Genomic DNA, 27,026 nt, shown 5'->3' on the forward strand with positions numbered 1-27,026 from the left:
TGGCTACTTTTCAAAGCTGATTACCTCACCACTCCCCTGGCTTTCCTTTGAGGAAATGAGCCCCAGGTCACTCTCAGGAAGAGAAGATGTCTCAGCAGCCCCTGCTTTAATGCTTCTGTCCCCTTTCCTCCTAGCAGTAATGGTGCTAAGCACTGCACTAAACACTTGACAAAATAAGATCCACTTTCCCTGCCCTCACGGAGCTTGCACTCTAGCCGGAGGTAGATGAACATAAATATATTAAGCCTGTTATGGGCAGAAAACGTGTCTGTTAATTCTGTTGTATTCTCTCAAGCACTTAGTGCAGGGCGCTGCACATAGTAAACGCTTAATAAATATCATTGATTGATATAGACCCATAGAGGGATCAGAAGAGATAATTGAATGTTCAGTTAAATAAAATGAATTCATAAGGGCTCGAAGTGGCTGTTGGTTCGTTACGCTTTATTCAATCCCTAATCTCACACTGGCTAGGCCGGCCACTTTGTGGAATGGCCAAGAGATGCATCAGCTCAGCTGGTGGCCTTTTCCATCTATCAGAAGATATTTCACTAGCCTGGTGTGAAGAGAATTGGCCTGGGAGTCTGAAGACTCTCCATCTCATCAGGGCATTCGATCAATCAGTCCTATTTAATAATAATTAATTATGGTATTTGTTAAGCGCTTATATGTGTCAGGCACTGTACTATTTACTGAGTGCATACTGGATACAGAGCATTGTACCACACACTTGGGAGAGTACAATGTAACAGAGAATCTTGGTTTCTTACATTCACTGCCTTCTCTCCCCACCACCCCCAATCACCCTTACTTCACACACTTGAAATCCAAGACCTGAAAGAGGAGTTACATTCCTGTACCTGTTCCCTTTGGTTTAGTTAATTTCGATGCGGTTTTGGCCGAGCCAAGCTGGTGTCAGACAGCAGCTCAGTCAACCAAGCAATCGGGGGTATTTATTAAATACCTGTATAAAATAAATTAATATTAAATAAATACAGGCAGAGCGTAGTACTAAGAGCCAGGGAGAGAACAATCGAGTCAGTAGATATGACCCCTGCCCTCCAGAGAGCTCCGATTCAGCCATCCACCGGGCAACTGACTGAACCCTGGACTACCAAAGGATCGTCGGATTGAAATGGGCTCCCTCCATTTCACTCTGCTCCAGGGTAGAAAACGACAGTGCAATTTTCCATATCTCCTACTGATAACAGCGAGAAGCAGTGTGTCCTAATAGAACACTAGCCTGGGAGTAAAAAACACCCGGGTTCTAATCCACATGTCTGCTGAATGCCCTTGGGCAAGTCACTTCGCTTCTCCGAACCTCAGTTACCTCATTTGTAAAATGGGGATTAAGACCGTGAGATTCACGTGGAACAGGGATTGGGTCCAACCTGATTAGTTTGTATCTACCCCAGCGTTTAGTGCAATGCCTGGCACATAGTAAGCCCTTAGCAAATATCATAAAAAAAAGCAATCTGTGATTCCCCAGAATAGCAGCTGAGTTGGGTAAACATCAATGACCTGGTTTTGCAATGCTGGGGTTGTGACCTCCTACTTTGGTGCCCAGAACGTGGCAGAAACAAGAGTGAGGAGGGTGATTTCCCATTCCCAGAATCTTTTCCCCACCCCAGTTTCCACCCACGTTGTGGTGGTGATATTCAGTGAGTGCTTACTATGTGCCAAGCAGCGTGATAAGCCCTGGGGTCAATACAACATAATCAGATCGGACAAAGTCCCTGTCTCACATGGGGCTCACAGTCTAAGTCGAAGGGAGAACGGGTATCAAATCTCCATTTGACAGATGAGGGAACTGGGACCCAGAAAAGTTACGTGGCTTGTTCAGCGTCACAGGGTAGGCAAGCGGCGGGGCCGGGATTAGAACCCAGGTCCTCTGACTCTCAGGCCTGAGCTTTATCCATCAGGCCACACTGTTAGTACAGCACTGTGCACACAGTAAGTGCTCAATAAATACGATTGGATGAATGAATGCCTTCTCCAAATATCCTCAGATAGGCAACACAGTGGGTAAGTGGCAGAGTCAGGATTCGAACCCAGGTTCTCTAACTCCCAGGCCTGTGTTCTTTCCACAGTCTTATGTTCTTCTAGTCTTATGCTCCTTTTATTTTATTTATTAAGTGTTTCTTCGTGCCAAGTCCTGGAGTAGATTCTAGATAGGAGTCTTGGTAGGGTAAGGGAGAGTGGAGCTTTTCACAGTTTGTTTCTAAATTTCAACCTAATTCTCAGGAATTTTTCCCATAGAACTATCCCCCCAGGGAGAAAATTCAGAAGAAATGGGTCCTTTGGGCAACTTTCCCAACGGTACCAAAAAACCCACAGGCGACTACAATCTTCCCTTCCTCCTTCCTTCCCCTGCTTTTGGTTTGCCACAGAATTGAGTTCTCTTCCCTGGACTGCTTGCAGAGTGGGCAAAGACACTAACTCAACTGCCCTTTTCACTTACTTGTGTTTCCCCCAGCACCTCTACCATTATTATTATTATTATTATTATTGTATTTAAGCACTTACTATGTGCCAAGCACCCTTCTAAGTGCTAGCATAGACACAAGTTGAATCATCGGACACAGTCCCTATGCCTCATGGGGCTCGCATTCTAAATTTATGCCATCTTTCTTTCACCTGGCATAGCAGATTTAGGTAAAATCAGAGAAGGGCAGGTTATCTCAGAAACCTCTGCTGTTCTGTGATCGGTGGACAATTGCATACGCTGCTGCTACCTAGTTTTCTGGAATTTAGGTCTTCTCAGGTGGCTACCAAATTTCAGGGTCAACAGGCCATCTCTTAATGAGACGTTCTTCACCAAACAAGTAAAATATGTCTCTCTCTTCCTCCATGACTGGCTCTTTTAGACCACGATTACCATGTGAGGCTGATGTTGTCAGCTTCTCGCTGTCCTCGTTTGTTTTCAGTAGGTGTGGTGGGGCGGAGGCAAGGAAAGGTGAGTGGGGAGACGGGCTGAACTTCAGGAACTAAAAATAAGGGTAGGCCAAGCATGAATTTGAAGTCTTTGACAATGAACAGCCAATCACTCTTTATCCTGGAATAGGAATGTGAGCTTTCAGGAAGAAATTGAGTCTCCTTGGTTATGCCGTTACCTGGTAATGGGCTCTTAAGTTCCAAATATTGAACAACTGTTTCTTTATTTTTTGAGCAGTAATTATTTTTTGAGCATAATTAATGGCAGTAATTGAAATGGGAAGCTGTATACTCTGCCCTAGGAAAGCAGTCTGTTTCAAGTGACTTTTTTTTTCTCCCGGGAGACGCAAGCCTCCTTAAGAACCACAGGCATTTGAAACTCACCTAAAAATCCCCCTTTGGGCTAAAACTAGCATCAGTTAATAATTAGTATTTATTGAGCACTCACTTTGTGCAGAGCACTATGCTAAGAGCTTGGGAGAATGTGAAAGAGTTGGTAGACGTGTTCCCTGCCCGCAATGAGTTTATAGTCGACAGGGGAAGACGTTAAAATAAATTCAAATACGTACATAAGTGGTGTTTGGCTCAGGGTGGGGTGACTAGCAAATGTTCAAAAACAGATCCAAGTAAATAGGTGACATAGAAAGGAGAGGGAGGAAAGGAGTGGGAAAGGCCACTTGATGGGATTTCAGTAAGGCTCTGGAGGTGGGAAGAGTTGAGATCTGTCAGCTATGGAGGAGGAGGGCATTCCTGGAATGGGGTCAGTGGTGGTGAGATAAATGAGATTGAGACACTGTGGGTCAAGTGGCCTTACAGGAGTGAAATGGGCGGGCTCGGTCAAAGTAGGAAATCAGCAGGATGAAGTAGGAAGAGGAAAGCCGATTGAGGGCTTTAAAATCGACAGCTTTCTAAGAGGGATGAGGCCTTCTATCTTTTGAGGACCCTTTCCAAGGGCTGGGAACATTAACCTGGAGGCAGAATGCCTAACTCCTGGATGGTCGCTTTCAGGCTAGTCAGGAGGAGGAGAGAAGCAGCGTGGCTCAGTGGAAAGAGCCCGGGCTTTGGAGTCAGAGGTCATGGGTTCAAATCCTGGCTCCGCCAACTGTCAGCTCTGTGACTTGGGGCAAGTCACTTAACTTCTCTGGGCCTCAGTTACCTCATCTGTAAAATGGGGATTAAGACTGTAAAGCCCCCCGTGGGACAACCTGATCACCTTGTAACCTCCCCAGCGCTTAGAACAGTGCTTTGCACATAGTAAGTGCTTAACGAATACCATCATCATTATTATTATATTATTAATTGAAAAGAAACACTGGTTATCTTTGACTGATTTGTTCTCCCTAAGAGATGGGGGAAAAAATCCTGAAGAAACATGATCTCATTAGTCTCCAGAGCATTCCTCTGAGGTACTTACAGGTAAATATTGTTATGCGTCTGTTGCTGAGAAAAAGACCAGTCACCGCCGGTTTGAAAAACCAATAACTTGTTTCTTTAAAGGATTAGATTAATTTACGAGAGAACCTGGGCTAAACTGTGTTCGTCTGTTTCTCTGAATCATACCGTGAACCTGTTGTTGGGTCAAGATAATCTTTATTTGTTGCCGAATTGTACTTTCCAAGCGTTTAGTACAGAGCTCCACATACAGTAAGCGCTCAATAAATATGATTGAATGAATGAGTTTGTCCTACGCCTCATAGGAACTTCCTCTCTTAAAGGGATATATCAACTCTCTTCATCTGTTTCTCCAAAACTAACCTGAGGTTACCTCATTTTCAATTCTCGTGCCTCCACTCACACCCTTCCCCTCCTGGCCTGGAATTCCCTCGGCCCCTGCCAAAACTGGGAGACTTCAGTTCTACCCGCGTCTAAAGCCTTTCTAAAATCCTGCCTTTTTGAATGAATTCCCAACACCCCAAATAATATTACATCAGCCTCAGCATGTGTGAGTAGGCAGTTGTACATTCATTTCAAACATTTTATTTGTGGATATTTTCATGTCTGTCTCCCCCATTAGAATGTAAGCTCCTTGTGGACTGTGAACACCTTTCTTGCTTTTCTTGAGCCTAAGTAGGAGGGAGTAGGATTTAATCCCCATTTTACAGAAGAGGAAACTGAGGCACAGAGAAGTTAAGTGTAGGGCACAATAGACAAGTGGCAGAGCTGGGATTAGAACCCACATCTTTTGACTTCCAGGATAGTCATGGTCAGTAGGCCTTGCTGCATAAATACATATCTATCTGTAATTTATTTTATTGTCTGTCTTCTACTCTGTAAGCTCCTTAGGGACAAGGATCATGGCTATCTACTGTATTGCATTGGACTCTTCCAAGCGCTTAGTAAAGTGCACTGTACATAGTAAGTGCTCAATAAATGCTGTTGATTAGTGCCTTATTCCAGCAATGCTCAATAAATATCCATACTACTACAAGGTATACTATCTCATCATGTATTCTCTTCAGTTTCAGAAGTATAGGCCACTCTCCGCTCAGGTGATTGCTCTGTGGAGTGAAGTGCATTAGGGACTGCGGTACTGTACTCTTCCAAGCACTTAGTACAGTGCTCTGCACATAGTAAGCGCTCAATAAATACAATTGATTGATTAAGTGCAAAGAGACTAAGAGACTTGTTCAAGATTTCATAATTAAATCAGTGGTGAAGTGATGACTGGAATCCTTGATCTCTGTCAGTCAGTGGTATTTATCGAGAGCTTACTTTTGTGCAGAGCACTGTACTGGACGATTGGGAGAGTACACTACAACAGAGTTGGTTAAAAACCATCCCAGTCCTCAAAGTCCAGCATAGAATGTCACTGCTAAAACAGAAATTTGCACTGGGGATGAGAGGGAGTGTGTTAAACTGCAAGAATGTCTGAGTCATTTTGGGGAAGTAGGAAGAATGCAACGAGATCTGTTGAATTACAAATTTCAGGCATAAGATTTTTTTTTTTTTTTTTTTGCAAACTGGTTTGATGGAAGTAAAAGGGGAGAACTGAGGTGTTTCAGCTCACTTGTAGCAAATAGATAACCCCGGGCATAGCGGAAACTATCTAGTTTTTCCTTGTCAATGAAGTTTGAAGTGCAAATTTTCTTGTGGCCAACGAGTAATGACAAAATCCACAGACTCTGAGATTGGGTTCATACAGGGCTGTTTTAAGGAGTTGTGAGTGGGCAGAATTTCAAAACTCCCAACCACAAGAATTTTCTTAGAATTTTTTCCCCCCTTCTAGTTTTTGTGATTTTTCTCTAAAGAAAAGACAGTTAAATACCTCAATTTATGTCTAGGTAAGGCAAACCGGGTCTGAATGAAAATTTCCTGACAGCCTCAGTGAGTACTCTTAAGTCTAACAAATCCTCTGGGGAAAGTGAAAGATAGTTGCATTTTAAAACTGTTGTATATTGATTTTACAGTGTCTGTGAACATTAGCAGATTTAATGAAATAATGGGGGAAGCAGCATGGCTCAGTGGAAAGGCTTTGGAGTCAGAGGTTTAAATCCCAGCTCTGCCAATTGTCAGCTGTGTGACTTTGGGCAAGTCACTTAACTTCTCTGGGCCTCAGTTACCTCATCCGTAAAATGGGGATTAAGACTGTGAGCTCCCTGTGGAAAAACCTGATCATCTTGTAACCTCCCCAGCGCTTAGAATGGTGCTTTGCACGTAGTAAGTGCTTAATAAATATCATTATTATTATTATTAAATCACAAATTATTTATATTATTGTCTGCTTGCCCTGTAGACTTGTAAGCTCGTTGAAGGCAGAGAACATGTCCACCAACTCGGATGTATTGTACTCTCCTAAGTGCTTAGTATAGTGCTCTGTGTACAGTAAGTGTTCAGTAAATACCATTGATGAGTAAGATTACCCATTCAGCATACTAGTTTCCTGGTAGTTTTAGTGGTATTTATTGAGCATCCACTGGGAACCATGCACTGTACTAATCACTTGGGAAAGTACAACAGAAATATTTGCGGGTTTACGTACAATCAATTAAACATTCAATCTTATTTATTCTGATCCCATGACTTAAGAATTATTTCTGTGTCTATCTCCCCATTAGAGTGAAAGCTCCTCATGGTCAGGGAATAATTTTTGTGCTTTTATTGTACTTCCTTAAGCGCTTAATACAGTGTCCCCAGTGGGAGCTCAGTAAGTATTAATCAGTGGTATTTATTCATCCCTACTGGGTGCAGAGCTCTTTATTAAACTCTTGTCCTAAATTTGCACTTGCACTGTACTAAAGGGAAGCAGCGTGGGTCAGTGGAAAGAGCCCGGGCTTTGGAGTCAGAGATCAGGGGTTCAAATCCTGGCTCTGCCAATTGTCAGCTGTGTGACTTTGGGCAAGTCACTTAACTTCTCTGTGCCTCAGTTCCCTCATCTGTAAAATGGGGATGAAGACTGTGTGCCCACCGTGGGACAACCTGATCACCTTGTAACCTCCCCAGCACTTAGAACAGTACTTTGCACATAATAAGCACTGAATAAATGCCATTATTATTATTATTATTATTATTATTATTATTATTATTAACTGTACTTGCAATGTACTAAGCTATTGCTACTCTTCCTCCTTATTAACACAAGGAACATTCCCTGTCCACAATGTTCCTCTCAAGACTAGGCCAGGCATGGAAGAGGTGTTTACTGGAAGCAAGGGATTTGACTCTATCACCTTTCCTTGCGTTCTTCGCGAGGTGTTACCTTCTCACTTGAATTTATGTTTCCTCACCCCGGAGAGTTTGGGATCACCAGTGAAGGAAGTGGAGTTGGTGGCTCTCCATGCGCTTCCGGAATAGGGTCTTGAACTTTCTTGTTTTCTCCCGTCTTGTCTCCAGTGCCTCCAACAGTACCTGCGGTTGGCGATTCGAGAAGGCTGTGGGTCACCTATCACTTGTCCGGACCTGGTGTGCCTCAACCAAGGGACACTGCAGGATGCCGAGGTATGGACGTGCTTCAAAGACCCTCTCTCCTGTTGATCCTCTTATGATATGGCTTCTCCCCTTTAGTGTTGGGCAAGGAGCGGGCGAGGACTGGTGTGTGTAGATGTGAGGGGGTGGGTTATGTGGTTAAGTTCCTCAATTCAAAGCCCTACTGAGACCTTCCCAGACTAAGCCCCCTTTTTCCTCTCCTCCTCCCCATCCCCTCCACCCTACCTCTTTCCCCTCCCCACAGCACCTGTATATATGTTTGTACAGATTTATTACTCTATTTTACTTGTACATATTTACTATTCTATTTATTTTGTTAATGATGTCCACCTAGCTTTAATTCTATTTATTCTGATGACGTGACACCTGTCCACATGTTTAGTTTTGTTGTCTGTCTCCCCCTTCTAGACTGTGAGCCCGTTGTTGGGTAGGGACCGTCTCTATATGTTGCCAACTTGTACTTCCCAAGCGCTTAGTACAGTGCTCTGCACACAGTAAGCGCTCAGTAAATACGATTGAAGGAATGAATGAATGATTGTTGTGTGAAACTGAGTTTCAGTAGCGTGAGTCTGTGTTTGCACTCAAAACACCCTCAGTGATCTGGCTGGGTAGCAGTTAGAATGGCATGTTTGGAAGAAATAAGGAGGAGGGAGTGTGGAAAACTTCTAAGCAAAAATGCATTAGGGCCTCCGTTAGTTGTTTAGCCCTTAAGCCTCTCTCACAACTGATGTCACTCCAGTCTCACAGCACTCCCACGAATGGGTAGGTCCAGGGATTAATGTCGCCCATTTACCAGCGGGGAATTGCGAGACAGTTAAGTGACTTTTCCAAAGTCAAGCCTCCTGATCCCTAGGGCTGTGCACTTTCCCTGTAGGAGAGGAGCCTTGGGCGGGCAGTCGAACGAGGTGTGAGAGCGGAATCCACCCAGCAGTATTTCAAGATAGGGTTTAAGCAGGGCAGGTTTCCTAGGGTTGGGACACGGTTGGTGTGGTGGAAAGTCCCATGATAATGCTATTTACTATTTGCTAAGTGCCAGGGTAGATATGAGATAATCAGATGGGATGCAGTCCCTGTTCCCCGTACCACACAGGACTCACAGTCTAAGAGGCTGGGAAAACAGGAATGCTCTCATTTTATTTACTCATTCATTCATTCAGTCGTATTTAATGAGTGCTTACTGTGTGCAGAGCACTATACTAAGCGCTTGGGAAAAGATAGTACAACATTCCCTCCAGGAGGCCTTCCCAGACTGAGCCCCCCCTTCCTCTCCCCCTCCTTCACCTCCCCATCCCCCCACCTTGCCTCCTTCCCTCCCCACAGCACCTGTATATATGTTTGTACAAATTTATTACTCTATTTATTTCTTTATTTTACTTGTACGTATTTATTCTATTTATTTTTTGTTAATATGTTTTGTTTTGTTGTCTGTCTCCACCTTCGAGACTGTGAGCCTTCTGTTGGGTAGGAACCGTCCGTCTCTATATGTTGCCAACTTGTACTTCCCAAGCGCTTAGTACAGTGCTCTGCACACAGTAAGCGCTCTATAAATACGATTGAATGCATGAATTCCCTGCCCATGACAAGTTCACAGCCTAGAGCCGGGGAGACAGACATCAATACAAATTAATAAAATTACAGATATGTATATAAGTGTTGTGGAGTTGGGAGGGGGGAAGAGTAAAGGGATAAATGAAATGACAGATATGTACATAAGTACTTTGGGGCTGGGAGCAGGAAGAGCAAGGGAGCAAGTCAGGGCAATGCAGAAGGGCAAGTCACTTCATTTCTCTAGGCCTCAGTCACCTCACCTGTAAAATGGGGATTGAGACTGGGAGCCCCATGTGAAGCAGAGACTGTATCCAACCCGAATGGCTTGCATCCAGAGAAGCAGCGTGGCTCAGTGGAAAGAGCACGGGCTTTGGAGTCAGAGGTCATGGGTTCGAATTCCGGCTCCACCGCGTGTCTGCTGTGTGACCTTGGGCAAGTCACTTAACTTCTCTGAGCCTCAGTTACCTCATCTGTAAAATGGGGATTAAGACTGTGAGCCCCACATGGGACAACCTGATCACCTTTTATCCCCCCCCCAGCGCTTAGAATAGTGCTTTGCACATAGTAAGCACTTAAAAATGCCATAATTATTATTATTATTATCCACCCCGGTGCTTAGTACAGTGCCTGGCACATGGTAAGCACTTGACAAATGCCTAAATAATAATAATAGTTCTTGTTATTATAAGGTAATGATGTCATATGGAATGGGCGATGGGGCAGCCAATTTTTTCCCCTCCTTGGGGCAGACTGCTCAACCTGTGGGCAGGCAGATGAGCTCATCTCAAGTACCGTCTCGCCTCCTCCTTGAGCTCATTTTCTATTCAACACGTACTCTGGGCCTCTCCCAGTTCCAGGCATTGACACATTCAACCTCTGCCTTTCTGATGCTCATCCCAACAAGGGCCCATTCTCTGTGCACCCGTAAGCATCTGTCCCACTCAAACCAATTACCTACTATCTTTCTATTTACGGAGTGAATTACTGCAGCGGCCTTTACGATTCCAAGTTTTTTTTTGTAGAATCTCTGTGGTGGGTGAGTCACAAGCCGGCACTTGATGAGGATCACTAACAGTCAATAGTATTGGAGTGCTTACTCCATGCAGAGTGCTGTCCTCAGTACTTGGGCGAGTACAGTAGTGTTAGGCAACTTGATCCCTGCCCACAGGGAGCGTATAGTCCAAAGTGGGGGGCTGAAACAAAAATAATTCACAGACAGAGGGTTGCAACAGAACTTAATGAAATGTACAGTGCTTCATTCTTTCCTCACAGAATGAATCTGCCCCTTAACGGTGGCAGTTAGTAGAAAAATCAAGCGCTCTGCATGGAGTAAGCACTCCAATACTATTGATTGTTAGTGATCCTCATCAAGTGCCCGCTTGTGACTCACCCACCACAGAGATTCTGCAAAAAAAACTTGGAATCGTAAAGGCCGCTGCAGTAATTCACTCCGTAAATAGAAAGATAGTAGGTAACTGGTTTGAGTGGGACAGATGCTTCCAGCTGCACAGAGAATGGGCCCTTGTTGCCAACTTGTACTTCCCAAGCGCTTAGTACAGTGCTCTGCACACAGTAAGCGCTCAATAAATACGATTGAATGAATGAATGAATGAAAAATTGACACTGAAGTGGGAAAGTGTAAAATCCCATGTATTTCATTCATTCAATCGTATTTATTGAGCGCTTACTGTGTGTATTGCGGAAGGGGAATGAATGGTGAATACTTTAAGGTTTTAGAGGATGTGGGATTCAATACTGTTACCACTACTACTACTACTACTGTTACCACCACCACCAGATCCTTTAGTTCAGCAGGTTTCCAGGGTCTGACGAGTGCCAAGAAAAGAAAAATCCAGGATTGGGCTATGTGTTTTATAAAATGCTTCTCTTCAAGGAAGTCAGGCCTATTGCCATTTAACCACGTTATCGTCCTGTGATCGGACAGATTCAGGTAGCAGCATTCCTGGGAGCCAGAGAAGGGAGGCAGAAGCCATGGACTGTGACCTGCCCACGGATTATCTGGGTGAAACTGGAAGCAGGCGAATGACCCTCTCCCTTTCCCCTTTCCATCTTGGTTTTCCCCTCTACCTGTCCCATCCCACCAGACCCTGCTTTCTCAAGTTGGATGTGTGGGCTGCGGTGCCCAAAGCAAAGCAAGGCATTTCTACGTTGGTCCTTTCTGACTTTTTAATAATAACACTGGCATTTCTTAAGCGCTTACTATGTGCAAAGCACTGTTCTAAGTGCTGGGGGGATACAAGGTGATCAGGTTGAATGTTTTGGGTAGTTCATTGCTAAGTAGTTTGATTTTAGTGAACATGCAAGCAATGCTATTAATTTTCCGGTCAGAGGGGGAAGAACACATTTTTTATTCCTAAACGCCACGCTTTGTTGTTACTCTATGTGCAATGGGGAAACCAAACCACCTTTACATCATGGTTAGTCTTGCATTTTAGCCAGCTTAGCCCAATTCTGTTTATTGAAATGCTCAAAGGGAGTTTTTTCCTTCTGGGTGAGTCTCTAATCACATTGGCATTTACTTTACCCATGAAAAGTTATCTGCAGTTCCCACTGTCCTGGGCAAATATATTTAACTCAGCATTAAATGCTGTAATCTGCCCTTCAAACTAAAGAGTCGAAGGAGAGAGATCTGGTACAGCTTTAGTAATTTTCCTGATATCAGAGCCCTTGATTTCCACAAATTACCCCAAAGCATTTCATTTTGACATCAGAGGATTAACCCTTTTTAGAGCTTAAATTTAAGGCTGCTGAGCATTTTTAATACCTCTCCCCAATATGCCCTTTTAACATTTTAACCTGGTTAGTCGTAAATGTCATTTAGATACAAACTTCATTCAGGGTCAGCTGCAGACTGTTGGTTGTCAAAGTTGGGGAAGATTTGCCAACGTCCTCTGTTCTGTACTGTTCTTTCCCATCACTCAATCAGTTGTCCTTGAGCAAGTCACTGACCTTGGGCAAGTTACTTAACTTCTCTCTGCCTCAGTTACCTCATTTGTAAAATGGGGATGAAGAGTGTGAGGACATGGACTGTGTCCATCCTGATTACTTTGTATCTAGTGTTTTGCACATAGTAAGCACTGAATAAATGCCATTATTATTATTATTATTATTATTATTATTATTATTATTATTATTATTATTATTATTACCCCAGCCTACCAGCAAAAAGAGCACTGTCTTTTTGGACTAGCAAAAAGAGCATTGGTCCTGGGAGCCAGGATTTCTGTTCCATTTCTGCCCCCAGCCTGGCAGGTGACCATAGGCAAGCTACTTCTCCTCTCTGGGCCTCAATTATCCCATCTGTAAAATGGGGACAGTAAAACTTTCCCCTCCCTGCCTCTCAGAGATATAGTGAAGTTGAGAGCACTTGGGGAAAATGTGAGAGCATTCGGGGAAAAATTAAAAAGTGCCATGCAAATTCACGGTGCTATAACTATGATTATTAATACTGCGGTTCATTCATTCATTCAATCTTGTTTATTGAGCACTTACTGTGTGCAGAGCACTGTAGTAAGTGCTTGGGAAGTACAAGTTGGCAACACATAGAGACGGTCCCTACCCAACAGTGGGCTCACAGTCTAGAAGGGGGAGACAGACAACAAAACAAAACATATTAACAAAATAGAATAAATATGTACAAGTAAAACAAATAGAGTAATAAATATGTACAAACATATGTACATGTACACAGGTGCTGTGGGGAAGGAGGTAAGGTCGGGGGATGGGGATGGGGAGGAGGGGGAGAGGAAGGAGGGGGCTCAGTCTGGGACAGTCCTGAAACATGCGAAGTGCAGTCTGGTGTTTGGGGCATGTGGAGATTGTAGAATACTTAGTTCCTACTCCAAAATGACACTTAGCCAAAGGAGAGAAATCAATCAATCAATCACTCGTATTTATTGAGCACTTACTGTGTGCAGAGCACTGTACTAAGCGCTTGGGAAGTACAAGTTGGCAACATATAGAGACGGTCCCTACCCAACAGTGGACTCACAGTCTAAAAGACCAGTGAGAAACGACCATGGGTGAGAGAGAGTCTGTATCACAAGTTGGAAGGTTTTGTTAATCTAATATTCTGGTGTGTTTTCTTTCAGATCGCTTCCCTAGTGCCCACTGACCAGTTTCAACTCTACCAAAGGCTGAAGTTTGAACGAGGTGGGCTCTGTTTCTTTCCCATGGCAAGTGATGGTGTCCTCTGGTTATTTTTACATTGTCCAAGTTACGCTAGGATCTGTATTCATTCACTTGTATTTATTGAGTGCTTACTGTGTGCAGCGTTGGGGGGAGTACAGTACAACAGTAAACAGAGACAATTTCCTGCACACAACGAGCTTACAGTCTAGAGAGTGGGGAGAAGACATTAATAGAAATATATAAAAGACAGATATGGACATAAGTGCTGTGGGGCTGGAGCAAGTCAGGGTGACGCAGAAGGGAGTGGAAGAGGAGGTAAGGGAGGCTTATTCAGGGAAGGTGTCTTGGAGGAGATGGGTCTTTAATAAGGCTCGAAAGTCAGGGGAGAGTCATTGTCTGTCGGATTTGAGGAGGGAGGGCATTCAGGCCAGAGGCAGGATGTGGGCGAGAGGGGTCAGCGGCTAGATAGAAGAGATCGAGGCACAGTGAGAAGGTTAGCATTACAGTAGCAAAATGGCCCTTCAAGCACATCCATAATTTATTTATATTAATGTCCATCTCCCACTATTGACTGTAAGCTCGTTGTGGGCAGGGAACGTGTCTACTAGCTCTGTTGTATTGCACTCCCCCAAGCAGTTAGTACAGTGCTCTGAACGCTGAGGTAAGCAGCCCCAGAGACTCACCCCAGGAACCAAGGGTACTGTGGACCGGAAAAACTCTTACGGCATCAGGAAGTGTTCCAACACCTCGCAATCTTCTTTTTAACCCCCACAGCCCTCTTGACGTTCTACTCCAAGACAGTTGCCTCACCCACTTACCGTCAGAAGTGGTTGCTGTTATTATTAGTAAAAGTGCTATTTGTTAAGCCCTTCCTCTATGCCACTTACTACATGAGTGGCTCTTTAGTAAGTGACTCTTGGGAAAACCTAGAATCCCCAGACACGACCCCACTAGCCCAGCCTGTAAGCTGATTGTGAGCAGGGGAGTGTGTCTGTTTATTGTTGTGTTGTCCTCTCCCAAACTCTTAGTACAGTGCTCTGCACACGCTCAATAAATACAATTGACCGATTGATAAAATAAATAAATACGATTGATTGATTGATTGACTCCTTAGTGAGAACAGGAAGAACTGTGGGAGGGAGCCTAAGTCTGGCTGAATGGGAAACTGCCCAGAACTGAATACTGGGCCAACCTGACTCTTCTCAGGCATGTCTGAAGATGACAGCAATCAGGCCTGGGAAAATAATGTGCGAAGGGCCATTCCAGGTATCGCGTGGATCTTGGGTGTGGACGAATCGCACCTGGAAACACTTTCACTGGGCTCTGCCGTGTTGTGTGTTTTCACTTTGTGTTTTGGCAAGGTTGTTGCTACGGAACTGGGGAAGGTTATTTCTGACACCGTGAGCCTGTCTGAATATGGTGTTCTGCGGTGCTGCGGAAAATATTTGCATATGGGGGTATGGCATCAGGCACAGGTGCAGGCTATAGCGTGAGTTTTCCTTAACCCAGGGTATCGCAATACAACAACTAAGTAGATACAATATGATCAGCTCAGACACGGTCCCTGTCCCCCAAGAGGCACCCTGTCTAATGGGAGGGAGGACAGGAGGACATGTATTGAATTCCCACAGTACAGATGAGGAAACAGAGGCACAGAGAAACTAAGTGACTTGCCCGAGATCACGTAAAACTGAAGCGACTCAGCATAATCGGAACCCAGGACTCCTGACTTCCAGTCCCGAGCTTTTTCCGAGAAGCCATGCTACTTCTCTAAAATAGACCTCGTGTTATATAAGGGAACTTGGTGCATTCGGCAACTAGGATGTATACACATCAGGGAGAGGTTTCTGACTCCAGTGAAGCATGTTCAGACTTGTAAGTTATGCACAAATGCAGTTACAGTTTTATTATTTGAAAAGATAATCGCAGTCTTGTTGATCGGGTTGAAAAATCTGTCAGTCTGTAGCCTATTTTCTTCTACACTGTAAACCCGGGGTGGGCAGGGATTGTCTGTCTTTATTGCTGAATTGTACTTTCCAAGAGCTTAGTACGGTGCTGTGCACACAGTAAGGGCTCAAGAAATACGATTGAATGAATGAATCTCACCAGATTTCCCCGCCCCCGGATTTGATAATCTGAAGGATTTTCTCGGTCCTGGTCGAAGAGTAAAACTAAGATTCTTCAGTTATGTTGAAGCAGCCTGACCTAGTGGATAAACCACAGGCCTGGGAGCTAGAGGATTGGGGTTCTAATCCCGGCTTCACCACTTGCCTGCAGTGTGACCTTAGGCAAGTCACCTAACTTCTCTGGGCCTCAGTTTCCTCAACTGCAAAAAACGGGGATTCGATACCTGTTCTCCCTCTTACATAGACTGTGAGCCCCAGGAGGGACAAGGACTGTATCTGGCCTGATTGACTTCATTCATTCGTTCAATCAAATTTATTGAGCGCTTACCGTGTGCAGAGTATCTTCTCAGTGCTTAGAACAGTGCTCGAGGGAAAGAGAAGGTGAACACCATAGCTTCAGGTAGGACAGGGTGATGAGTCCCAAATGAGGATTAAATGTCATTATTATTATTTCTCCAGGTGATGGTTCATCCCCTACCAGATCTTAGTGTTGCTGTTTCAGACGGCCTCACAATGGCCTTCTGAGCTGTAAACGGTTTTTTCCCCACGATCCTTTTCTTTGCTCAGTGCCTTCCCAATGCCTAGGACCTGCCAAACTGTCATGAACCCTCCGGGCTCTTGATAAATACTTACCGGCGGAGAACTTAAAAGGCTAAACTTACCCTCGGTTTTCATTTCTCCATGGCATTACCCTACAGGCAAGCAGATTTAGTCTGAATAATGGGGAAGGCAGAGGAAAACAAGCATCATTTAAAGTTTCTATTATGGGATTAGGTCTTAGTCTCAGTGCATTTAGTTTACCAGTGGGAAGAGATTCCGAAGTGTCAACCAGCTAAACCCGTAAGCGTCCATTAAAAGAACCAGTTTGAGGTCGAGGAGGGTTAGGGTTATTGAGGACCCAGAGAGATTTTCGAAGAATGCCATCTAGTGATTCGCTGATGATTACGGGGAAGAGTTAAAATAAAACCCTTCAAAGTGCTTTGCAAACACAAACATCGATTGCCCCAACCCTTTGGTCAGGCAGATCGGCAGACAGATAAACACGGTTTTCTGCCCTTACAGATTGGTGATCAGAAAGTGAAGGTTTAGCCTGCCTTCCCTGAGTCACAGAAAAGAGTCAGTGGGTCTCACTGGGATTCAAATGAAGAAAAATCCACAGCCGGTCCAACCTCAAATATCTGTTTTGGATTTTAAGTGCCTCTGAGTTGTGTGTGTTTCAGCTCGAGGTCATGACCATACCATAATATACCATAGAAAAAAAGCAAAACAAAAAAAAAATCTCCCCCTTCATATCTGACAGACCACCACTCTCCCCACCTTCAAAGCCTTTCTGACTAACCTTTCATTTTCCTACCCCACTTTCCCTCCCTCTTACATCACTTAGGCCCTTGGCTAAGTGAGGCCCCTTAAGGACTCACCCCACCTCCACAACACTTATGGGCATATCCTTATATTTTGCCACTTCCCCTATCTAATTTATTTTAATGTCGCCTCCCTCACTGGATTGTAAGCTCCTTGTGGGTAAGAATCAGGCCTACCAACTCTATGATATTGTTCCTTCTAAGTGCTAAGACTGTAAGCTTATTATGTGTGGGGAACGTATTAACCAACTCTGTTATGTTATACTCTCCCAAGCAGTACAGTGCTCTGCGTATAGTAAGTGCCTAATAAATATGATTGATCGAAGTGCTTAGTTCAGTGCTCTGCATGCTGTCAATGCTCAATAGTAATAATTGTGGTATTTAAGTACAGTGCCTGGCACAAAGTAAGCACTTAACAAATGCCATTATCATTATTATTGCTATTAAGAGCTTACTATGTGCCAAGCGCTGGGATAGATACAAGGTAATCCGTTTGGACACAGTCCCTGTCACACATGGGGCTCACAGTCTTAATCCCCATTTTCCAGGTGGGGTAACAGGCCCAGAGAAGTGAAGTAACTTGCCCGGGGTCACACAGCAGACTGACAGCAGATCCAGGCTATACCTTCGGTTAATCGGTCGAGCTGGAAGCACACAGACAGGTGGATGAGTCTGTGGGAGGGAAGCCGGTTAACCTCGTCTCCTTTTTACATCGCAGAGATCCATCTGGACCCTTGCCGGACATGGTGTCCAGCCGCTGACTGCCAAACGGTCTGCCTCGTCGGACCCAGCGACATGGGACTGCCCGTCCCCGTAGACTGCCCGACTTGCCATCTCAAATTCTGCTCCTCCTGCAAGGACGCCTGGCATTCGGAGCCCCCCTGTCGCGATAGCCAGCCCGTGGGAATCCCGACGGAGCGAGGGTGAGTGTGGGAACCATCTATCCCAGAAATGCCTAATGCTTTTTATTATTATTATTATTATTAATAATAATGTGATATTTGTTATGCACTTACGAGAGGCCAGGCACTATAGACTATAAGCTCCTCGAAGGTGCATAAAGTAACTCTATCGTACTCTCTCAAGCACTTAGTACAGTGCTCTGCACATAGTAAGCCGTGGGACCTTGGGCAAGTCATTTCACTTCTCTGGGCCTCAGTGACCTCATCTGTAAAATGCGACTTTAAGCCCTATATGGGACAAGGACTGTGTCCAACCTGATGTGCTTGTGTCCACCCCAGCGCCTATGCCTGACACATAGCAAGCGCTTAACAAATACCAGAATTATTATTATTACTCTCCCAAATTCTCAGTACAGTGCTCTGCCTACAGTAAGTGCTTAGTGAATACCATCGATAGATCGCGTTGGCCCAGTTTTATCTTAAACCTTATCCCGTGTCGGGTTCGTTGGCCACGTTGGTCTCCTTTTGGAGAAAAACTGGCTCAGCCCTGACCCCCTAGCAGCTAGAGACCGAATCCAGACGGGAGTGGCTTTGGTGGGCCTCAGAGAGGCTTTGATATTTTAGGTTTGATCCGTGAGCGCCCAAGGCTGTGGTCGTTCTTGGGAAGCCCGAACTAGCCTAGCGTTCCGGCTCAGTCAACTCAACGAGCCTCACCCTGCCTTCCTGAGTCATCCGTTCTTAACATTTCACGGAAACCGGGCTGAATTGCAATCCCAGCCCTCCCTCCTGGGAAGGTGGGCGAGGTGAAAGGTTTGATGTAGCCTTGCCAAAAAGAACCAGCCCGAAGAGCGTCACCACTCTTTCCCACTCTTAATAAGGATAACGGCGGAAGCGGAGCGGCCTAGTGGAAAGAGCACGGGACTGGAAGTTAGAGGACCTGGATTCTAATCCCGGCTCCGCCGACTGTTGTACTTCCTCAAGCACTTAGTACAGTGCTCGACACACAGTAAGTTGTGTGACTTTGAGCAAGCCATTTCACTTCTCTGGGCCTCATGTGTAAAATGGAGGGACCCTGTCCCGCCTGATTATCTTATATTTATCACCTTGTATCCTCCCAGCGCTTAGAATAGCGCTTTGCACATAGTAAGCGCTTAACGAGTACCAACATTATTATTATTATTTATCCCAGAGCTTGGCGCAGAGCCCGGTACACAGTAAGTGCTTAACAGATACCACTAAAAGAAATAGACAGTGCCAGGGGTCAGCTTTGTGTGATATTTTGTCTGTGTCCGCTCTTTCCAGTGCCCTGATAGGTACGGACCCAGAAGCCCCGATTAAACAGTGTCCAGTGTGTCGGATCTATATCGAACGCAACGCAGGGTGTGCTCAGATGATGTGCAAGAACTGCAAGCACACGTTTTGCTGGTACTGCCTCCAGAACTTGGACGTAAGTTCCGCTCGGCGAGGGACTCGGGGCTGAGCCGCGCGTGGCACCGTTTAGGTGGGCGGTTAGGATCCTGGGAACTCACGTCCGTGATTTAAGGCAGGGCTTCCCATGAGCTCGCCAGAAGCTTGTTGAGGACAGGGACAGAGTTCTCCAACTTTGTTAATAATAATAATGATAGCATTTATTAAGCGCTTACTACGTGCAAAGCACTGTTCTAAGCGTCGGGGAGGTTGCAAGCTGAACAGGTTGTCCCACAGGTATACTGTTATAGGGTTCTCTCCCAAGTGCTTAGTAGAGTGCTCTGCCCACAGTAAGCTCTCAATAAATACGATTGATTAGCTAGCTGCTTGCTCTTTAATAATAATGATGGTATTTATTAAGCACTTACTATGTGCAAAGCACTGTTCTAAGCGCTGGGGAGGTTACAAGCTGATCAGGTTGCCCCACGGCGGGCTCACAGTCTTAATCCCCATTTTACAGATGAGGTAATTGAGGCCCAGAGAAGTTAAGTGACTTGCCCAAAGTCACACAGCTGACAGTTGGCGGTGCTGTGATTTGAACCCATGACCTCTGACTCCAAAGCCCGGACTTTTTCCACTGAGCCACGCTGCTTCACTTTCTTTTGAGAATTACCATGAACTAGCCAGTCTGGACAGTCTTCGCAGTCTTCGCTTTCCCTTTGGGTGGTGTCTCTCAGTCCTCCACCCTTCAGGACCTGCAGGTTCTTCTTCTCATGAAGTCCTGGAGCACAGGCCTGCTTAGTCACCGATGTCTCACCAACAAAGAGACTCACCCCGAAGCGTTTCTCCAAAACCAGTCTCATGGCCAGAGCTTGCCGCAGCTGCTACTGGCTTCTTCTCACACTCTTCCCCTGGCCTGGATTTCCTCATCTGCAAAACCGGGATAATCAATCAATCCATCATATTTATTGAGCGCTTACTGTGTGCAGAGCGCTGTACTAAGCGCTTGGGAAGTACAAGCTGGCAACATATAGAGACGGTCCCTACCCAACAGTGGGCTCACAGTCTAGAAGGGGGAGACAGAGAACAAAACCAAACATACTCTCTTGCTGTACCACTTTGAGTGCGAACCCCATGTGGGATAGAGACCATGTCTGATCTGATCGCCTTGGACTGACTCCAAGTGCTTGGTACTAGTTTGGCTTTTAGCAACACTGTGGGCAGGGAATGCGTCTACTGTTAGATTGAACTCCCGAGCGTTTAGTACAGTGCTCTTCATAAAGTGCTCAATAAAAATAATATTCATTCATTCGTTCGTATTTATTGAGCGCTTACTGTGTGCAGAGCACTGTACTAAGTGCTTGGGAAGTACAAGTTGGCAACATATAAAGACGGTCCCTACCCAGCAACGGGCTCACAGTCTAGAAGGGGGAGACAGACAACAAAAAAACAAACATGTAGACAGGTGTCAAAGTCGTTAGAACAAATAGATTAAAGCTCTATGCACATCATTAACAAAATAAAATAGTAAATATGTACTAGTAAAATAAATAGAGTAATAATAATGATGGCATTTGTAAAGCGCTTACTATGTGCCAATCACTGTCCTGAGCACTGGAGGGATACAAGGTAATCAGGTTGACCCACATGGGGCTCACAGTCTTAATCCCCATTTTACAGATGAGGTAACTGAGGCACAGAGGAGTTAAGTGACTTGCCCAAAGTCACACAGCTTATAACGGCAGAGCTGGGGTTAGAACCCGTGACCTCTGACTCCCAAGCCCAGGCTCTTTCCACTGAGCCACACTGCTTCTCTGATCACTGTGCCTCGTTCTCGCCTGTCCTGCCATCGATCCCCAGCCCACGTCCTCCCCCGGGCCTGGAATGCCCCCAATCCCTCCGCACATCCGCCAAACTAGCTCTCTTCCTCCCTTCAAGGCCCTACTGAGAGCTCACCTCCTCCAGGAGGCCTTCCCACACTGAGCCCCATCCTTCCTCTCCCCCTCGGCCCCCTCTCCATCCCCCCACCGCCTTACCTCCTTCCCTTCCCCACAGCACCTGTATATATGTATATATGTTTGTACGTATTTATTACTCTATTTATTTTTCTTGTACATATCTATTCTATTTATTTTATTTTGTTAATATGTTTTGTTTTGTTCTCTGTCTCCCCCTTCTAGACTCTGAGCCCACTGTTGGGTAGGGACCGTCTCTTTGTGTTGCCAACTTGTACTTCCCAAGCGCTTAATACGGTGCTCTGCACACAGTAAGCGCTCAATAAATACGATTGATTGATTGATTCCTCCCTTCAAAGCCCTACTGAGAGCTCACCTCCTCCAGGAGACCTTCCCAGACTGAGCCCCCTCTTCCCTCTCCCCCTCCCCATCCCCCCCGCCCTACCTCCTTCCCCTCCCCACAGCACCTGTATATATGTTTCTACAGATTTATTACTCTATTTTACTTGTACATAGTTACTATTCTATTTATTTTGATAATTATGTGCATTTAGCTTTACTTCTATTTATTCTGATGACTTAACACCTGTCCACATGTTTTGTTTTATTGTCTGTCTCCCCCTTCTAGACTGTGAGCCCGTTGTTGGGTAGGGACCGTCTCTATATGTTGCCAACTTGGACTTCCCAAGTGCTTAGTACAGTGCTCTGCACACAGTATGCGCTCAATAAATACGATTGAATGAATGAATGAATTGAATGAATGAACTTCATGATTACCAAAATTACGGTGCTGGCTGAAAGCTCCCTCCCTGTCTTTCAGAATGACATTTTCCTCAGACACTACGACAAAGGGCCCTGCAGAAATAAACTCGGCCATTCCAGAGCCTCAGTGATGTGGAACCGAACACAGGTATGCTGTCCGGACGCTGGAAATGAACCCACTGAACCGGATCGGGGACGCTCCGAGAACCTATGTGGGAAGCAGGAGAGCATGGGAAGGGTGGACGGTGAGGAATAATTGTCTCGGCCTTTCACCGTGGCAGGGGCCTCAGCTGAGAAAACTCAGTCGGAATAGGTGAGGAATGGGGAGCTGCACGGATTCCCTGGCCTAGCTCAGTCCAGAACAAATGTCTCGCTGATTGATCAGCCAATCCATCGTATTTATTGAGCACCTACCGTGTACAAAGCAGTCAGTCAATCAATTATATTTACTGAGTGCTTATTGTATGAAGAGCATTTTACTAAGCACTTGGGATAGTACTGTAGAACAATATAACAGATACATTCCCTGCTCACAAGGAGCTTATGTTCTAGAGGGGGATGCAGGCATTAATATAAGTAAATAAATTACAGATATGGACATAAGTGCTGTGGGGCTGGGGGTGGGGGGTAAGTAATAATAATAATAATAGCATTAAGCACTTACTATATGTAAAGCACTGTTCTAAGCACTGGGGAGGTTACAAGGTGATCAGGTTGTCCCACAGGGGATTCACGATTTTCATCCCCATTTTACAGATGAGGGAACTGAGGCATAGAGAAGTTAAGTGACTTGCCCAAAGTCACACAGCTGACAAGTGGCGGAGCCGGGATTAGAACCCACGACCTCTGACTCTAAAGCCCATGGTCTTTCCACTGAGCCATGCTGCTTCTCCCTAAATAAAGGGAGCAAGTCAGGGTCACACAGAAGGGAGTGGGAAAAGAGGAAAGGGAGGCTTAGTCAGGGAAGGCCTCTTGGAGGAGATGGGCCTTCACTAAGGCTTTGAAGGTGGGATGAGAAATTGTCTGTCGTATATGAGGAGGGATGGCATTCCAGGCTAGAGGCAGGACAGCACTTGGGAGAGTCCAGTACAACAGAGTTGGTAGACACATTCCCTGCCCACAACAAGTTTACGGTCTAGAGGGAGAGAGCTTGGGGAGGAAGCAGTGGCTGCTTGCATGGTCCGTAGCCTCAACGTTATGCCTTAAGCTCCAAAGGGGCAGGGGCTTTGCTAGTTCAGGGAAGAAAGGGGATCACCATCTGAAGATCAGAGATTCATTCATTCAATCATATTTATTGAGCGCTTACTGTGTGCAGAGCACTGTACTAAGCACTTGGGAAGTACAAGTTGGCAACATATAGAGATGGTCCCTACCCAACAGCGGGCTCACAGTCTAGAAGGGGGAGACAGACAACAAAACAAAACATATTAACAAAATAAAATAAATAGAATAAATATGTACAAATAAAATAGAGTAATAAATACATACAAACATATATACATATATACAGGTGCTGTGGGGAGGGGAAGGAGGTAAGGCGGGGGGTATGGGGAGGGGGAGGAGGGGGAGATTCATTCATTCATTCAATCGTATTTATTGAGCACTTACTGTGTGCAGAGCACTGTACCAAGCACTTGGGAAGTACAAGTTGGCAACATATAGAGATGGTCCCTACCCAGCAATGGGCTCACAGTCTAGAAGGGGGAGAAAAGAGAAAGGAGATCTAAAGGTGGATTAAAATCTCACTGGGAGCGATCCCAGAAGCATCTCTTTAGAGATCCCAAGAAACGGTGTGACCTAGTGGAAAGAACATGAGACTGGGAGTCAGATGTCACGGGTTCTAATCCCGGCTCTGCCCCTTGTCTGCTGTGTGACCTAGGGGGAGTCACTTCACTTCTCTGGGCCTCAGCTACCTCATCTGCAAAATGGGGATTAAGACTGTGAGCCCTGTCGGGGACAGGGACCCCAGTGCTTTGAACAGTGCCTGGTACATAACAAATACTATTAAAAAAAAAAGTGAGGAGAGGAATCAGCAGCATAATGAACATAACTTTAGGGAAGGCAATCTTATCAGGCTACAGTTTACCAGCAGGAGGGAAGGAACAGAGGCATTCCAGGTTGACTGTTCTTCCGAGAGCTTCTAATTACTAGTAAACCCGTCTTATTGTGCACTGTCTGTAAGTCCAGTCAGTGCTTTCTCCATTCCTCCTGGCCCGGTTACTAATTGAACAGAGCAGGCCAACGAATGACACTGAGTCACGCCTTGTGGCCCAGAATCACGTCTATCAACATTATTGTATTTTCCCAAGAGCTTAGCCTGACGTTCTGTACACAGTAAGCGTTCAGTAAATGCCATCGGTTGATTGATGACTCCCCTTTAGGTTCAGCCTAGGCCAGCTGGTCCTCCCCTAGCAGGAAACAGTGGGTTGAAGACCAAACTTTTCCCGATTATTATTGCGAGGGATCGTGAGGTGCAGAATCAAAAGCCTCACTGAGCTATATAGTAGAGCACATCTTTTGCTCTTCCACGCAGCCTGCCGCAATCTGAGTTGGAAATAAAACCAGCAGATTGAGCTTGTACTACCTTATGATCTGTCAGATGGTGGCAATTTGCCTGTTTAATTACTTGCTCATGTAAGGTCCTTGTGGGCAGGGAGCGTGTCTACCAACTCTGCCGTTTTGTGCTCTCCCAAGCGCTCAGCCCTGCACCCAGAAAGGCCTGAATAAATTCCATTGATCGATTGATTAACTCCTGCTCTGGGACTCCTCGAGCCTTCTGTGTGGTAGCTGAAGTCGGGAGGGAATGCAGTTTGCCCCTCTAGAGCTGGAACTGGGATGGGATTGTTTTTCTTGAGTTTGTGGTGAACCTTCCTGCACCTCCTCTCATGGGGTTCAAGTTGCACCCAGATAATAACCAATGCTTCCTACCATTCTGTGGACCGATGGGGTGCACTGCAGTCTCTAGATGTAAGCTCACTGTGGGCAAGGAATGTGTCTGTTCCTTATTGTATTGTACTCTCCCAAGAGCTTAGTGCTCTGCTCAATAAATATGGTTGAATGAATGAACGAATGCACTGCCCGCAATGGGTGGAAACAACTTCAAGTGCTCTTGGCTTAAAATGTACCCTCTTTCCCTTTTCAGGTGGTGGGGATTCTGGTGGGATTGGGAATCATCGCCTTGGTGACCTCTCCGCTGCTGCTCCTGGCCTCCCCTTGCATCATCTGCTGTGTCTGCAAGTCCTGTCGGAGCCGGAAGCAGAAACACGATCCACCCACCACCTAGAACCACCTGCCCCCAGGGCCCGTGTATATGTATGTGTGTACAGAATGGGTGGGGAAGCTCAAAGACCTAGTCAGGGCACCCTCCCCTTTCCCAACACCTGCCAGGATCTGCCCAGATCATGAACTCAATGCAGCGTGGGGAAAAGCTAAGCTTTAGTTGGGGGGCGGGGGGCGTTGAGTAGCTTTGCCCAGAGGAGTTGGGATGGTACCTTCAACAGGGATCACGGCGGATACAGAAAGCTGCCATGGCCAAGCGGTGGGCATCGTCCTCAGTGAACTTACCCATCGTTCTGTGTCCGGCCAATGGGAAGAGCCCGTTTGGATCCACTCTGTCTTCTGAATGGTGCCGATAGGGTGGTTGACACCTTTGGCAGGAGAAGAGGAGAATAATTCATTACCTGCCTTCTCTGAGGAAGAGGAGGAGAGAGGAAAGCAAAGCGAAGCATCTCCGTGCAAGGGAAAGGTTCAAAGAAATGGGCACCAGTTTCTAAGGGCTCACTTTCAGACTGAGCTAAGAGAGTGGAATGGTGCTGAGCAGAATTTTGCCGTGGTCTGAGCACGAGCATATTTTGCCAGTGCTTGGAGAGGCAAACCTCAGTCGTTTAACCTTCTCCCTGCTTCTCAGTACCTGTTCTTTCATGATGGGGGAGTGGGGACGGGAGCGCTGGGCCACTGGATCCACCTCGGCAATTTGAAATGAACCCGCTCTGTGGGTGAGGGATGGACTTCCTCATCACAGTGCCTCTCCTGAACCCTAGTGGGCTTCTCGTGGAGCAGAAGTAGCATGGAGGGAGGAATATCCCTGCAGCAGGGAGAGCGATAGAAGCCTTCCTCCCCGCATTCTGCCCATTCAGTCCCTACACTGTGCAAAGGGTCACATTGAGTTCCTCCTCAGCCCACATTGCTCGGGAATCGGTGTGGTGGTCCCCAGACTTGTACTTCCTCCGGTGAAGGATTGTAGAGGGGTCCCAAGGACTCTATAGTCCTCAGAGCTCAAGATGTGAAGCTGACCTACCATGAACTGAAAGCAAAAATACACCTGTACGTACACGTGTGTAGGTGTACTGTATTTACTAATGTAATTGCCCCACTTTTGGGGGTAGTTTTTGTAAAAATGAAAATGGGGTAGGGAAATTACACGGGTTGTGTAACAATTAAGTCTAGCAGTAAGCGGGGAGGAGAAGGAACAAAAATGGAGAGGAGAAGGAAAGTTAAAGGGCGCTTGGGGCTGTCTCGTCTATCGCAGTCTCCCAAGTAGGCACTCGGTGAATTAACATCCCGCTCTACTGTGATGCCACATTCTCATCCTTCTGCTCTTCCTTCTCTGGCCTACCGTTATTACTTCTTATAATTGTGTGGTATGAAAAATAACCTTTTATTTCCTCCTCCAAAATCAGGGAGGGGAAATTATGTGGTGGAGGCAATCAAGTGAGTAAATATGGTATACCTATGTACGTCTAGTTTTGAGTCACTGTTGACCGCTCCAGAGTGATTTCTCCCCTGCTAGCGCATGTGCAGCCATACTGAAAATCCCTAACATCACGAAGAAATGGTTACCAATAAAAGGGTCAAAGTTAGGCTTTCTGTACCTAAAAGCTCCCGTTTTCAGTTGTTACAAACTTGTTACCGGTGGTATGGGTGTGTTGGAGACCAATCATGTTTATGACCTTAAAT

At 45.7% G+C, this 27,026-nt stretch overlaps 1 protein-coding gene across 1 annotated transcript in view; it reads left to right on the plus strand.

Moving 5' to 3' along the window:
- The window catches only part of RNF144B (ring finger protein 144B), a 51,792-nt gene extending 26,439 nt beyond the window's left edge, over positions 1-25,353 (plus strand). Inside the window, exons 3-8 of the mRNA XM_038770956.1 lie at positions 7,765-7,869; positions 13,518-13,578; positions 17,763-17,967; positions 19,249-19,393; positions 22,129-22,218; positions 25,213-25,353. Coding sequence (XP_038626884.1) covers positions 7,765-7,869; positions 13,518-13,578; positions 17,763-17,967; positions 19,249-19,393; positions 22,129-22,218; positions 25,213-25,353 — 747 coding nt within the window. The remainder of the gene's footprint in view (positions 1-7,764; positions 7,870-13,517; positions 13,579-17,762; positions 17,968-19,248; positions 19,394-22,128; positions 22,219-25,212) is intronic.
- The last annotated feature ends 1,673 nt before the right edge of the window (positions 25,354-27,026 follow it).

This window comes from Tachyglossus aculeatus, chromosome X2 (genome assembly GCF_015852505.1).
Source record: "Tachyglossus aculeatus isolate mTacAcu1 chromosome X2, mTacAcu1.pri, whole genome shotgun sequence".
In the NCBI taxonomy this organism is placed as follows: Eukaryota; Metazoa; Chordata; class Mammalia; order Monotremata; family Tachyglossidae; genus Tachyglossus; species Tachyglossus aculeatus.